Below are 16,238 nucleotides of genomic sequence, written 5' to 3'. Positions count from 1 at the left end.
ATTTGCTGTCAATCACTTTTTCCCAATCTAATTGTTTATTTTTCTAATCAAATAATAATCGATCCAGCGACCCGATGTCGCTCGAATCAATAAATAATAATAATAATAATAATAATAATAATAATAATAATAATAATAATAATAATAATAATAATAATAATGTTTTGGCCCTTGACCCTGCTTGCCACAGTTAACACATATACTACGCTATGATCACAGACAAAGGGTCACAACATTACATTTTATTATCTAAGCAAGTAACTAAATAAACAATTATTGCGTACAGTATAGTTCATATTTTGCAATCTATCTGCACGTCAGTACTTATAGTAACAACAACGAAAACGACGAATATTTATTTTAGTCAATTTTAGTTTTTTATTCGAGCAAAATATAGTAAAATATTTCTGCGCAAAGAAATATGCGAGAGATCAACACCTAATACAAACTGTAATAACAATATCAAGCATTAAATATTATGCTTAAATATTAATACTAAGTCCATTCTATTGTATTTTATATAAATATATGTTGTTGTTTTTGCTTTATGGATTTTAGACGGTTAACTATTGTGGACGTCCGTTCTTGTTAAAATATCAACTAAATTTTTTACTAAGGCTTTCTTTAAACTGTGACAAAAATTTAATGTTTTCTGAATAAATAAAATAATACATGCTTCTTTGTTTAGGTTTCGCTTCAACAGTATTCGAACACGGTACGCCGAATTCACATTTAAAAATCAGTGATCACTATATGATCGCGAAGTTTCTTTTTTTTCTGAATATAACGTAATAAAAAAATTTCATCACACCATCATTATTTTATTCAGTTTTCGTTTTCCTAACACTGTAAAATTTAATAAAGCATTTCCTTATAATACAATATGCGAGAGCAAAACTGCCAATACAGGCCGTAACGACAACGGTCAAAACATCAAGCATTAAAAACTCATAAAGGGGAACATCTTGAAGTTCCGAGCGCAAATGGTCGCCGCCATATTTGATGACCTCATTCACATAACGGGCCGCTCTTTGTGACGGCAGTTCGTTGCGTGATCGAAAAATCTCGCTTGCCCTGGCGATGTTTGCTTTGTAAACTGGGTTTTCAATGACTTCTTTGATGTTTTTTACGAAATCATCAACCGTGAAATTTTTTATATCCATCGTAATCGCATATCCTTTTTCTTCCAAAGACCGACCATTGTATATCTGATCGGAAATACGTGGAAAACAAATTAGAGGAATAGCATTATAGAGGCTTTCATACTGACCACTGTTGCCACAGTGAGAGATAAACAGTTTCGTATTCGGCTGACCTAAAAGGTCATTCTGTGGCAGCCATTTTCTTATCAGGACATTTCGGTGAGAAGTGGAAAAATTTGAATGTTTCCAAACGACGTCGTATTTAATCTTACTAAACGCATCCGCCATTTTATTTAAGCTCATGTCCCAATTGACAACCGTCCCCGGTGATACAACAATGATTCCATTTTTGGAAGCTTTTACGAAATCCTTAATTTCTCCATGAAGAGGTTCTGCCGGTCGAACAGCTAATCCACCAATGTATTTCACATTCGGAAGCGCTGGTAACGGTATGTATAAAAAATGGTCAGTATCAATAATATATAGTTGAGCTTGCCGTATAAGATCATCGAAAGAAATATCCGGCCGTTCGGGTGCATAGTCTTTTACTTTTCTACCCGGTGAACCGGCAGCTGGGTTAATATAATCCTGTAGATGTGTCCAGACGTTCCGGAGTTTCATGGAAAATGTCGTTATCTTTGCTCGGTTTATGGAAAAATGTGGGGTGATTGAAATTGCCCAGGGTGTCCGATGGATATTGATCTGATTGTGTAGACCGACAAGAACGAACGGTATTTTTAGTCTGTAAGCAAAGACAGCAAAAGGGTTGCTGACGAAATTAGCATCAATAATCGCCAACGAAGCATTGATCGATTTCAGCTTCGATAAAAGATTTTCATTTAGAAGGTAACGTTCGTAGAGCTTATGTAGAGTCTCGAAAGACTCTTTAAGTGAATACTTTTCTTGGTCTTCTAAAACTTGTGTAACCTTTGCGGTAAATATTATAAACTCTGGATAATCACTCATGGTGAAGAAGTTGATTCCTTTTTTTGGGGGACCAAATTTTCCAGCATATTTTCCGGTTATCGTGATGAAACTAGTGTGACCATACTGGACCAATTGCTCGGCTATTCTTACCATTGGCTGTAAGTGACCATAGTATGGCAAAGATAAGAACAGAACATTATCCGAACTGACCAGTTGAAAAGATAGAATGCTGAAAATTACAGATTTCAAAATATTTTTCAATTTCATCGTGGCCGGCTCAAAACGATTCCTTGAACAAAAATATATTCCAGGTTACTCTGAAAAGAAGAAAAAAGAATTTTAAAATATATATTATATGAAAACAGATTCTCAGGCATGCGCATATTCTTTATGCATCTATATTTATACTTATAATGTCCATAGATCATTAAATTAAAAAATATACACATGTCGCTCCCCATCTGGGATCATCACATTGGTGAAGGGAAAATTATACCCAACTGGCATTAAGGTAAAACGCTCTTTTACTTGATTTCATAAAAAAGTAAATAAACAAAAAACGAATATTCTATCTATCTATCTATCTATCTATCTATCTATCTATCTATCTATCTATCTATCTATCTATTGTGGTGTTTCATGGTAAACAACTGATGATCCCTAAAAACGTAGGACTATTATTAGTTTGAGAAAGCAGGTTTGTTAAGTGATTGCAAGAGATTAAATGATTTACTGACAAAATAATTTTCCAACGAAGGACTATAAATTAAACTTTTATAAATTAAAAAAAATAGTTTCCAAGTTTAAAAATAGCTAAGACAATAGGGCAAAAACTAATATCACTAAAGAAATTTTCAAGATAATTATAAACTCTTTTAAACACCCTCACAAATACAGGACTATCATAAATAAAAATTCCATCCAAATCGCCTTCTCTACTATGCCTAACTTAGCGTAAACAATTATAAACCCTAACAATAAAAAATAAAATCTGGACAACAAAATATTACCGACACCTCAATTATTACCTACTTTAACTGTAACTGCAATTCCCCCCATAATTGCCCACTGGATAACGATTATATACACTCTGAAGTTATATACTTATGCACAGTCACAGAATTGCTTCTTACCACAACAGACAACCCCATGACCCGTCCAACCCCAATAACAAGCACTAGCCAGATTGATACTCCAAACTTAGAAAAAAAATGACACAATTGCCGCACAGCTTATCTCGCAACCAGTAAGAATATACCACACAGAATCACCCCATACATAATCCCTGCACACTAGAACTCAACCACACCTCCTACACATATTAGATCCCCGAATATACCACAAGCTACCTCAAAAATATACACAAACATAGGACTATCTGCTTTTCCGATAAAACTTTAATCTCAAACCACCTACGCTCGTTCTCTCGCAAAACGCCTAAGGCGACAACTACCCTAACTAATCTAGTAAGAGACGTAAAAGAAAAAAAATTAATTGTTGCTTAAAATGGAAAATACTAAGGAAATCTAGATCTTGCAGCCCAAGCTCACACTACTGCCTCCTTTGCAATGCAGATGCCACGGCGATTATTACACCACCAAAAATTAAACATCTTGAACTCTAAATCAGAAATTATATCCCGATGTAGGCACAAAAGAAACTAAGTAACCCTCTAAACTCTACTGATAAATCTCCTCCAATTACCTGCCCTCCTTATTACATTTCTTCGTTGCTATAAATTGTTGACCCACCCTTCGTACATACCTAGGTTAGCAACTCTCATTTTGCACTGTATATACCACCTTTTATAAGAATTCAACCTGTTAAGTTCTGCCCGACAGTTCAGCGTTGTTTTACCCATTACTTCACTAGATCTAAGCTGTGGGGTATTATTCTCATCACCCTCTCCATCACTATACTATGCCTTAACTATAGAATAGAAACATTACCAGAACTCTCAGATCACGCCTGCATAATCCTCCCATCTCATGACTTCGGACCTGTTAATTTCTTAACCTACACCCCTAAAATAAGCGTCCACACCAAAGCATTTAAAAACAACTCTCTTCCGTAACTCAACCGGCCAAACCACTTAGCCCTCTCGCTACCCGTTACTCTCGGCCATTAGTACACATATTCACCCCTCCCTTTCCTTCTCATTTTCTTGTTCCTCGATTTTACTTGGCTACTGATACTTCTTCAATGTCTGTTAATCCCTTGATTTCAAATTCAATTCCAAGTTAACCGGCGTTTCCCGGTGGAAGCATGATCCCCCCGCCCCCCCCCCCTCGTAAAAAATTAAACTACGGTTGTTGATGGTGGTCACTGCCGTCCTTGGCCAATTGCCGACAGTGGCGGCCATGGCGGCCATAGCTGAAATATAAAAAAGGTAAGTTAAAATATGCATAAATGCGGAGGTGGAGCAAATGTAAAAAATTACCTCTCCCCCACAAAGTAAAAACAAATTAAAAAAAATTAAAATACAAAGTTATGTGTGTGTAGTCTAGCAAATATGGTAAAAACACAATTTTCCGTAGCCAATGTAATTTACGTTTAAACTAAAGCCTAGTTAATTGATATTTTTTTTTATCAGGCTTTTTTTTGGTAGGAAGTGGGGTGTAGGTGAAATGTGGATATATGTGGATATATATTCCACCAGTGAGAAAAATCATTTAACATTGCCACTCTCCCAGGTTTTCTGTGGCGCTGAAGACAAAAATAACGTATACAATTACTGCCAACGCGTAGTTTCTAAGATATGAGAAAATGTTAGTTTTAAAAAAAGTGGGGATCACTTCCCTCTAATCATTTTACGTAAAATGAGCACCCACTTTATGGCCACCTGTTTTTTTTTGGGGGGGGGGGAGCACGTGCAAAAAAAAAAAAAAAATTTAACGTCAACTGAGCACCCACACGTGGACCGACCCCCAGAATAGTAGATGTTTATATTTTCTGGAGGGGGGACAGACAATCGACTTTGCAAATAAATAAATAAATAAAAAAAAAGATTTAAGAAACTCTTTTTATTATAAATAGACTGTCGAAAACACTGTTATTTTTATAAAACAAAATTATATATACAAGTTTTGGTTTCGGTTTCGATTATAGTTGATGACACTTAATCCATCTGTTTTTTTTTAATAAATAATTTCACAAAAGAATTTTTCATCACTTTGGTTTCAATTTTGATTATAGCTGAGGCACTCCAATAATCTTATTTTTTTTTCTAAATAAGTTATCAAGAATTCCTCATAAGTATTGGTTTCGGTTTCAATAATATCTGAAGGAACTGAAGTTATGTATATATATATACGCATGTATATATTTTTTTCATAAGTTTTAGTTTCCGATTCGCTTCAAACTGATGCACCGAAATCATTTAGATACATTTTTTTTATTTTTGAAATCGCAACTTTATAATATATATATAGAACATTAACTCTATAACAATATATAGGATGTCTGCAAAAATTAAAATATCATAAAACAAAACAAAATTAAAATATCGAAAACAAAACAAAATTATGGGCGGGCTAGATAGACAATCGACTTTGCAAAAAAAAATATAAGGTAATAAACCCCTTTTTTATTATCAATAGACTGTCGAAAACATTGTTATTGTAACGTCAAGGGTGTGAGTTCCATATAGAAACGTTGATTTAATTTGAATAAAATAAAATACGCATCTAGTGCGCTTGAAAGCCAAATCACAACGTAATATTAGGAAAATAAACAAATATTTTACTTGTTTGAAATTTATAACAAAAATATATTTCGGAGCTATACTCCATCCTCAGTATGTTGTTTTCTTTCTTTTTTTGCTTTTCTTCTTTCTTCAACTTTAGAACTTCGATTTTGATTTATATTTTATCTAGTTCTACATTCTAATATGTGACAAGTAACGCGTCTTATACAACTAAGATAGTTACTACTAGTATGCAGGCGGTAGATACCTCTACAAACATTAACTGAAATTAGCCGACTTCCCCGACACGATTTCGGAACAACCTATTTGTTGAGGGACATCACTTCTCTACGAAGGATGAACCGCTTTTTTCTACATATATTAGACATTAAGAGGAGATTATAGATATATATAAATACCCGTCCAGATACACTTTTTTCATGATAAAGCTAAAACCCAGAATTAGATGGAATCGAGCAATTGCATCGACAACTGACAACGCCAGACCCAAAGTGGGTTTCAATGTACACCACTGGTGAGATGCGGAGCACGTCACTGATGAGATGCAGTACATCGAAACTCTGGGTCTGACGTTGTCCGTTGTCGATGCAATTGCTCAATTCCATCTAATTCTGGGTTCTATCATGAAAAAGTGTATGTGAATGGATATATATATATATATATATATATATATATATATATATATATATATATATATATAGGCGGCAAAAAGAAAGTCTGCACTTGTAATTTTTTCAAAAACTGCAAATTTAAGATATATTTAATGTAACTGTTTAAATAAACTATACTTCATTTGATTGGCCGTTTATTCTTCTATAATTTTACCTGTTCATATTTGACTTTTATTTGAAATATTCTAATGTTCACGTCAAATAAAAAAATAACTTCAAATTGAGGAGGTAAAAAGAAAGTCCACACAATTAGACTGCAGCAATACCCCGGGGAAAGGGCATTCCACTTTTCTTTAATTTTTGTCCAATGTTTTTCCAAATTTGAAATTTTATCATTGCGTAGCTGTTGCTTGATGTAATGCCATACGTTTTCGATAGGATTGAGGTCTGGAGATTGTGAAGGACAATCTAAACACGGAACATCATGCTCTTCCAAGAACCTCTTGACATAGCCAGCTGTGTGAATGGGAGCATTATCCTGTAGGAAGATGGGATTATCATTCAAATTCCGACCAAAGTAGGATAGAACATGCTCAGTCAACATATTAACGTACTTGGTCGAATTAATTCGACCTTGCCAGGGAACTATAGGCCCTGGATCATTGGTACTAATAATGCCCCACACCCAAACTGAACCTCCATCACTTTGCAGCGTTGAAACTGAGCATCTAGGATTAAATTCTTCGTCTTTCGTCCGACGGCGTACTGCCTACCATCACTGCCTAGCCTATTGAACTTGCTTTCGTTGCTAAAAAGCACTTTTGACCAAATATGAAGAGTCATTATTTTCATTGCATCTGACGAAGTTCAGACGGCGCTTTCCGTTCTTTACAGAAATCATTGGCTTGCGTCTTGCAACATATACTCGCAAATTAAATTCCTTTAATTTGTTCTTGACAGTAGAAAGATTGCAGTGTTGTTGGATTTGGGGAGCCATTTCAAATCTGTTTCTTAGGCTGCGGATCTTGATAGCATTGTTTTTCCTGTTAGAAGTAACTCTAGTACGACCAGATTTACTGTTTTCTCATCACATTTCAATTTGCGGCCGATTTCTCGATTGGATAAACCAGAGAGGTGGGGATTAATGAGCTCCTGACGATGACTAAGAGAAAGTCGTGGCATATGGACTAAATGTATAACCTGGAACAACAACAATTACGATTAGAGATGCTTTGTTGCCTGTTGGTGGATATTTTAAACTGATTTAGGGGCGATAATTTAAGCTGGTTTTAAGCGAATTTGTTGTTGCGGACTTTCTTTTTGGCTCCTCAATTTGAAGTTATTTTTTTTTAAATTGACGTGAACATTAGAATATTTCAATTAAAAGTCAAATATGAACAGATAAAATTATAGAGGAATAAAAGACGAATCGAATGAGGTATAGGCTACATTAAATTTAGCTTAAATTTGCAGTTTTTGAAAAAAATTACAAGTGCGGACTTTCATTTTGTCGGCACTGTATATATGAATGTCTAAAATGAAGTTTTCAGTGATGCACTACCCTTATTGCCGATTTCGGGTTTCACACCATATAGGCTCAGAGAAAACCCCCAAGCTAACCCAGCACATCCTTGAAAGCTGTCAGCTACGTTTGCAAACATTGCAAAAAAATCTACGGCCTTCCTTTTCAACGACTAATGGCGCATCATTAAAAATGAACATGAGTAAAACCCAACGTTTTGCGTTTATCCTTCGCTTTGTTTCCAACTATTTTTTTTACCATGACTCCAATCTTTTTAGCCAACTTAATTTGGACACAGTCAGCAGTTTATTTATAATTTCTTTAAGAACACGGTCCCTTGCGTTCATTACGTTTATTTTCCTTATGACATTGCATAATGTCTAACTCGTAAAACTTCTGCAACTAATAGAGTCAAAATCGATCTTCCATCCCTTTTTACGAAATTATTCGACCTTCCTCGTATATATCTATTTCTCTCTTTTTCTCATTCTCTGTCTGTTTGTCTCGGTCTCTATATCGATCTCTATATCTATCTCTATACTAGCAGGCCGTCCGGCATTGCTCGGTCATTAAATACGTTTAAATATGATATATCGATTAATGCAGATTTCGTATTTAATATTATATTATATTGGACCCAATATATAGTAATGATTTATAAAGTTAAAAAATGGCTCGTACACCACCACCGAAAATCGAAATCAAAACGTTTTGTTTACGATTTACTTTTTCCTTTGACGTTAATACCTGAGTTATAAAGACATGTTTGCTGCAAAGCTAAAAATTAAAACATAATCAAATAGTTATTACGTTACGCATGCATATTCGAACTTCACCTGGCAAATTCCATTTTTTTAAATTTTCAAGTTTGCACTGATTTTCCTGGGCTAAAACCCAGATATAATGTTTCGCATGTGTTCGAATACCCTATATATTAAGTTTCGTGCCTGTAGACTAAAAACTGGCAGAGGAAATTGCTAGGCAATTTTTTAAAACAAATATATATATATATATATATATATATATATATATATATATATACGCATATATAAATATATATAGAAACAGGTTTGTGTTTAGTATAACTTTTTTCGCAAATATTATGCAAGTATAAATTATATAGAATATCTGCATGAATATAATTACATGTAATAGTAAACTAAAGATGATCATCCCATAAGAAAACCGAAAAAACTGATAGTGAATCAATTAAAATTAATATTTAAAAGAATATGCAAATTAGCTAGATCTTTTGCAGATGAAGGCATTTCCATGAACCATATATAACAAAGTTGTATTTTCTTTTTAAATAAATAGAACAAAGGGTTTTTAATATGAATATCAATACACAAAAAATAAACCAAATTTATAGAATTATAGAATTATAGATATATCGACGTGGTAAGTCGGAGTTGTGATGTGGTCCATTTGGAAGTCCCCCATAAACCCTCTAAAGTTCCCGGATGCAAACTGAGTGCCGTTATCTGATACCGGGTAGTCCACGTGTATCCGTGGCGAGTGGTAGTCAGCTTTGGGCCATAGGCTAAATTTAATTCGTGGCGCTTTAGCAGCTTGTGTACATCCCCGGCATGTTTTCATCTTTTCTTCAATATCCTGTTCCATGTTTTTCCAGTCTGAACACATTAAATTTTCATTCATTTTGGTGGCGCCAGAGTTTCCTGTGTGAAAATCCTTTAAGGCTTTCTTTTGGAGGGTCGCTGGAACAACAACTATCTCCCTATATAATAATAGCTGGTCGCATGTTGATAAAACCTCTGCTATTTGCTCATCAGTCTGCATTTTTTTCTTGGTTTCTCTCATAAAACCATCGTTTTCGGTTTCTTTCCTTATATCATCCAGAGTAACGGGAAGTTCTTTCACAGTGTTGCATAGGATCGAACAACAATCTCTCTCTAATCGTAGTGATGCGACCACCGAGTCTTCAAGTGGGTCATCATTCCTTGTTATTGTCAGAAATTGCATGACTTGAAATGCGGCTTTTCATTGGTTGATAAGAATATTATGTCATATTTTATTACAGCTTATTGATTGGTTGATTTAAATTTGAACCCCGCGACATCAAATTGATTTCAAGTCATGCAATTTCTGACAGTATGAACCGAGATAGACCGTCTGCGTGTCCTAACTACTTTTACGGAAGGAACTTCATATCACAGTCGTAATTTAATAAGATTTTCCCCCATCTTTGGAGCCTGTTTACCCTATGTGTAGGCAACCCTTTCTTCTAGCCAAAGATAGAGATCAGCGGCCTGTAGTCCGCTTGAAGCTTGATATGTCGTCCATGGAGAAATCTGTGAAATCTTACCGTGAAAATAATGCTTAAGGATTCTTTCTCTATATGAGAATAATTACTTTCCGCAGGTAGTAGGGTTCTCAATGCATGTGCTATCGGTTTCGTAGAACCATCGAGCATTTTATGCAGGATACACGCGCCGATTCCATATGCTCTCCCGTCACTTGCGACGATATTGCTAAAATTGGGTTGTAATGTGTCAAGAATAGTTCTGATGTGAGCACCCTTTTTAGCTTTTCGAACGCCATCTTGCATTCATTAGTCCAGGTTCAAACCTTGCCCTTCCTAAGCAGTTCATTTAAAGGCACGCGCAATGTATGCATATTAAGAATGAAGGCTTGATAGTAATTAGCTAAGCCTAAAAATCTTTGCAGTGTTGTTATGTCGTGTGGCTCAGACATATTTTTTATTGCTATGGACCTTTCTGGATCAGGCCGTCTATTATTCTTATCTATTATCTGCCCTAGCTATTTTATTTGGTCGAGGAAAAATTCACATTTAGGGTCTTTAAATGTAAAGCCGTATTCGTTTATCTTTTAAAGCACCCGAAAAAACGTATTTTCTATGTTGCCCTATAGATTCGGTATTCATTAGAATATCGTCCAGGTATCCGATGAAAAAATCAAAACTGCACAACATCGTGTCGATTATATGTTGAAAGATAGCTTGTGCGACTTTGATCCCGAAAGCTAATCTATTAAACTTACTGACTACAATTTGATTATCTTCAAGTCCAATGTAAACAAGTTCTTGATGAACCTCCCCCCTAAGTAATCCAATTTACAAAATTCCCACTACTTATGTTTACTACGCTATATTCACATTGACTAATGTATACTCATTAACTCTTATCCTCGAGCGGCCTCCGGGCCTTGATAAGTGGTGATCCTGTGTAAAATAAAGTCCCTTCTAAGTGGTAATGTATAGAAGTTTTAGCTATCTTCCTTAACGAGAATTTGTAGGTACGCTCCGCTCAGGTCTATTTTTGAGATTATTTCCCCTCCAATCAGATGAGAAATTAACTGAGTTATGTCCCTTACTCTTAAAAAAAGAACTGAACGCACTAACTTAAACCATATTTTAGTAAAAATTTTCACCATATCTTAGCTTAAAGAGTATTCTAATTATAAAATATTCTTATAAAGTTTCTTACTTATAATATAATAGCTCCAGATACGACTTTATTTTACGACTTTCTTCCGAGAGAGTTAACATTGAGCATTATTATTATTATTATTATTATTATTATTATTATTATTATTATTAGATCCTGCTACTTTACATTCTACCCCCTCTTTCTCCTTTCTTACGCTGCAAGCCTCACGCTAAGAATATACCAGCTCAGACCACGAGCACTCGTTCATTAAGGCAACTTACTATATTATTACTAGAATACTCTAACCAAGATCACTCAGCTACTTTAAACGAATATATCTCTGTCGCGGAACATATAAGATTGCTTACTAGAATTAATGCATAACTACGAGGCAAAGAACAAGGTTAATAACGGGGGTTATAACATCGCATTATCATGAATACACATCGAATTATTCGTGTCATTTGTTCGAAGAGACAGCGGCAGTAAATCTTGTTTTCTGTACCAACTCTTGATTGGATAAAATGTCAAATCAACGGTTTCTTTCAACAAATAAAAACGCAGAACTATTGATTGTTGAAAATTCGTACGTATAATAATAATAATAATAATAATAATAATAATAATAATAATAATAATAATAATATTATTATTAATAATAATAATAATAATAATAATTAAAAAAAAAAAAAAAAAAAACGAAACACACAACTTTCTTTTTCCTTTTCCTGTGGAAATAACACACACACAACATAATTCTCCTTACATGTCTGGGTCTCGAGCTGCCTCTTACAAAGAGAACAAGCATAACGAATGGCTTTCCTGGAATACTATACACGATGTGAGCATATAAACGTTGTTAACTGAACACTTTCGCAAACAAGTTAGTACATACACTCTTTAAGAGAAACACCAATACATATCTACACATAGACATGCCTATTTCTATCTATGCATGCGTAAACAAACACGGCGCCAGCCAAAATGAACACGCCTGCTCAATTGGTACTTACACGAAAAGCAATACTCATCCAGGAATTTTCAAACTCTTTTTTCTGAATAATTCTCTTTTATTATCTAAACGTCTAGTTGCCTAATAAACATTAATTTTGTATGGTATAGTTCATCATTTCTTTTGATATTGCCATACCTTCTAAAACGTTCTACTATGATGTTAGTTCTAATAGAGGCAACAATAACACAACAACAACAACAACAACAACAACAACGGATATTAAACAATACCTTTTTTTTATTCAGTTTTAGTTTTCTTACCAAAATACGTTAACACATTTCTATGCAAAAAAAATATGCGAGAGGTAAGCATCGGATATAAACTGTAATAACAACAGCCTGCACATCAATCATTAAATATTATGCTTGAATATTAAATACTCAGGTTATGTGGAAAATTTAATTCTAATGCCTTTTATATAAGTTACATGTTATTGTTTTTGGTTTATGAATTCAAACGATTTTGTAATTTTACCGAACATCTTTCTTGCGTAAATATTAACTAATAATTTAACTATGTCTATGAAAGTTGTGATACAAAACTTTAATTTTTCTGTCACAGAAAAAGAAAAAAATGCTTTCGAATGAAAATGATGCTTAGACAGTATTCGAACATGATATGCCGAGTTTACATGAAAAACCTGTAATCACTACAAGACCTCGAAGTTTAGTATTTTCTTAACACAATTTATGAAATGACGCCATTATATACATGGTCGGTAATTTTAGGCAGTTTTTGTTTTCTTAGCATTGCTGAATATAGTAACACACTTCCTTATAATACAATATACGAGGAAGAAACTGCCTATACAGGCTGTAACGACAACGGCCAAAACATCAAGCATTAAAAACTCATAAAGGGGAACATCTTGAAGTTCCGAGCGCAAATGATCGCCGCCATATTTGATGACCTCATTCACATAACGGGCCGCTCTTTGTGACGGCAGTTCGTTGTGTGATCGAAAAATCTCGCTAATCTTGGCGATGTTTGCTTTGTAAACTGGGTTTTCAATGACTTCTTTGATGTTTTTTACGAAATCATCAACCGTGAAATTTTTTATATCCATCGTAATCGCATATCCCTTTTCTTCCAAAGACCGACCATTGTATATCTGATCGGAAATACGTGGAAAACAAATTAGAGGAATAGCATTATAGAGGCTTTCATACTGACCACTGTTGCCACAGTGAGAGATAAACAGTTTCGTATTTGGCTGACCTAAAAGGTCATTCTGTGGCAGCCATTTTCTTATCAGGACATTTCGGTGAGAAGTGGAAAAATTTGAATGTTTCCAAACGACGTCGTATTTAATCTTACTAAACGCATCCGCCATTTTATTTAAGCTCATGTCCCAATTGACAACCGTCCCCGGTGATACAACAATGATTCCATTTTTGGAAGCTTTAACGAAATCCTTAATTTCTCCATGAAGAGGTTCTGCCGGTCGAACAGCTAATCCACCAATGTATTTCACATTCGGAAGCGCTGGTAACGGAACATGAAGAAAATGGTCAGAATCAATAATATATAGTTGAGCTTGCCGTATAAGATCATCGAAAGAAATATTCGGCCGTTCGGGTGCATAGTCTTTTACTTTTCTACCCGGCGAACCGGCAGCTGGGTTAATATAATCCTGTAGATGTGTCCAGACGTTCCGGAGTTTCATGGAAAATGTCGTTATCTTTGCTCGGTTTATGGAAAAATGTGGGGTGATTGAAATTGCCCAGGGTGTCCGATGGATATTGATCTGATTGAGTTGACCAACAAAAATGAACGGTATTTTTAGTCTGTAAGCAAAGATAGCAAATGGGTTACTGTCGAAAATAGCATCAATAACCGCCAACGAAGCATTGACCGATTTAAACTTCGATAAAAGATTTTGATTTTTAAGGTAACGTTCCCAGAGCTTATACATAGCATCGAAAGACTCTTTAATGGAATACTTTTCTTGGTCTTCTAAAATTTGTATAATCTTTGCGTTAAATATTGTAAATTCTGGATAATCATCGATGGTGACGAAGTTGATTCCTTTTTTTGGAGGACCATACTTTCGTACATATTTCTCGGTCATCGCGATGAAGCTGGTGTGGCCATAAGGGATCAATTGCTCGGCGATTCTTACCATCGGATTTATGTGACCATAGTATGGTAACGATAAGAACAGAACATTATCCGAACTGACCAGTTGGAAAGATAGAATGCTGAAAATTACAGATTTCAAAATATTTTTCAATTTCATCATGGTGATTCCTTGAATAAGAATGTATCCGAGTTTGCACTGAAAAGAAAGTTAAAAAAAGAATTTTAAAATATATATTATATACAAATATAATAGACTTGCAGGCATACACTTATAATTTATTCATCTAGATCTATGATCATATTATCTGTGGATAATTACTTAAAAAAATATACACATGTCGATTCCCATTTGGCGTCATCACATAAGTGAAGGAAAAATTATTTCCAACTATCATTACAGTCAAAATGCTCTTCGTATAATTCGTTCAAAAAGCAAAAAAAAAAAAACAAAACAAAACAAAAACAGATGAAGCATGCATGGTCTCCCGTGAGTGCACAGTGAAAGAGGCATAAAAATGACTAAGTTCAGCATCCTAGTTAGCTACAAAAGTCCCCAGGGGACGTCAAATCCTGGTGAAAATGAACAAACGGTGCAGTTTTACATGTGTAAATTTGAAAATGAACAAACGGTGCAGTTTTACATGTGTAAATTTGAAAATGAACAAACGGTGCAGTTTTACATGTGTAAATTTGAAAATGAACAAACGGTGCAGTTTTAGGCATTAACATGTGTAAATTTGAGTTCTAAACCATGCAAAGAAAAAAGAAAAGTAAAATGGCTAAATCTATCATTTGCCCCTCCCCGTTTAGCCCCCAAAGTCCCAAAAGCCTTAACATATTTAAATTTGAGTTCACACCATGCAAAACTGCCAAATAAACATACAGATAAAATTTTGGACAAATATGGTAAAATAGTCCCAAAAATGGAGTGTTTTTATTAGTCCTAAAAGAGCCCCTGTGGAACACCCAAGAGTTTTCGCGGAGTATAGACAAACAAAATTATATAGAAATCAGTTAGTTACCACTTTTCAGAAAGTTTTATAAAATCCAAGGCATCATTTTTTTTTAATAAACACAGTGTGTGTGTGTGTGTGTGTGTGTATGTGTGCCGTCATTGCAAAATTATAATTTTAAAAATTTTCAACGACAGCAGGCATTATGCTGGCTCTTCATTAAATATGAGCCAAAGTAAATGTGAAGGACGCTTTTACTTTTCATACTAGTTTCGTTTCAAGTGAACTTTTTAGCCACATCTATCTGGACGCAACTAACATATCTTCAAGAGCATGGTCCCTCGTTCTGCCCATTATGTTTATTTTCCTTAGGCTTTGCATAACGACTGAATTGTAAAACCTCTGTAACCAACCAAGATCAGATATTTAGATATTAGCAGGGAGACCCGACGTTGCCTGGAACTGAGTGATGATCAATGAATGTTTCACATTTCCATATTTTTATTGACATCGGAATTTGTGAAATCGCTAATTTTTCCAATCAAATCGATTGCCTGCTCTAGTCGTTGTGCACCGGGAGGAAGCTTCACACACCTTCCCGCAGTGACTTTGCCCACAGTACATTGTAGTCTATATTGCACTGTAAATAACTCACTGTTGATTTTATAAAATCATTTTCTATGCAATTATTATGAATATATTAATATGAATTAAATGCAAACATCAAGCGTCATGGTTCAATTGTGCTCTAAACAGAAATATTAATTTCGAACGCACCACTGTCATATCAAAGAACCTACTGTTGACTTTATATGCCAGCCCTTTCTAGTTGTGTGGCAATAAAACTTCACAAATTCTCTTGTGATGTTA

The 16,238-nt window shown here is 34.7% G+C and overlaps 2 protein-coding genes across 2 annotated transcripts; both read right to left on the bottom strand.

Moving 5' to 3' along the window:
* Positions 1–821: 821 nt before the first annotated feature.
* On the bottom strand, positions 822–2,336 carry LOC145256165 (UDP-glucuronosyltransferase 1A3-like). Its single transcript, XM_080114753.1, has one exon. It carries the CDS (start codon positions 2,334–2,336, stop codon positions 822–824), a length of 1,515 nt encoding a protein of 504 aa, XP_079970879.1.
* A 10,721-nt stretch (positions 2,337–13,057) lies between these two features.
* Positions 13,058–14,575, bottom strand: LOC145256164 (UDP-glucuronosyltransferase 2B20-like). The gene has a single exon (XM_080114752.1). It carries the CDS (start codon positions 14,573–14,575, stop codon positions 13,058–13,060), a length of 1,518 nt encoding a protein of 505 aa, XP_079970878.1.
* Between the last annotated feature and the right edge of the window lie 1,663 nt (positions 14,576–16,238).

This window comes from Euprymna scolopes, chromosome 32, assembly GCF_053919585.1.
Source record: "Euprymna scolopes isolate OS-2025 chromosome 32, ASM5391958v1, whole genome shotgun sequence".
NCBI classification, from domain to species: domain Eukaryota; kingdom Metazoa; phylum Mollusca; class Cephalopoda; order Sepiida; family Sepiolidae; genus Euprymna; species Euprymna scolopes.
This window is presented reverse-complemented; position numbering and strand designations above follow the sequence as displayed.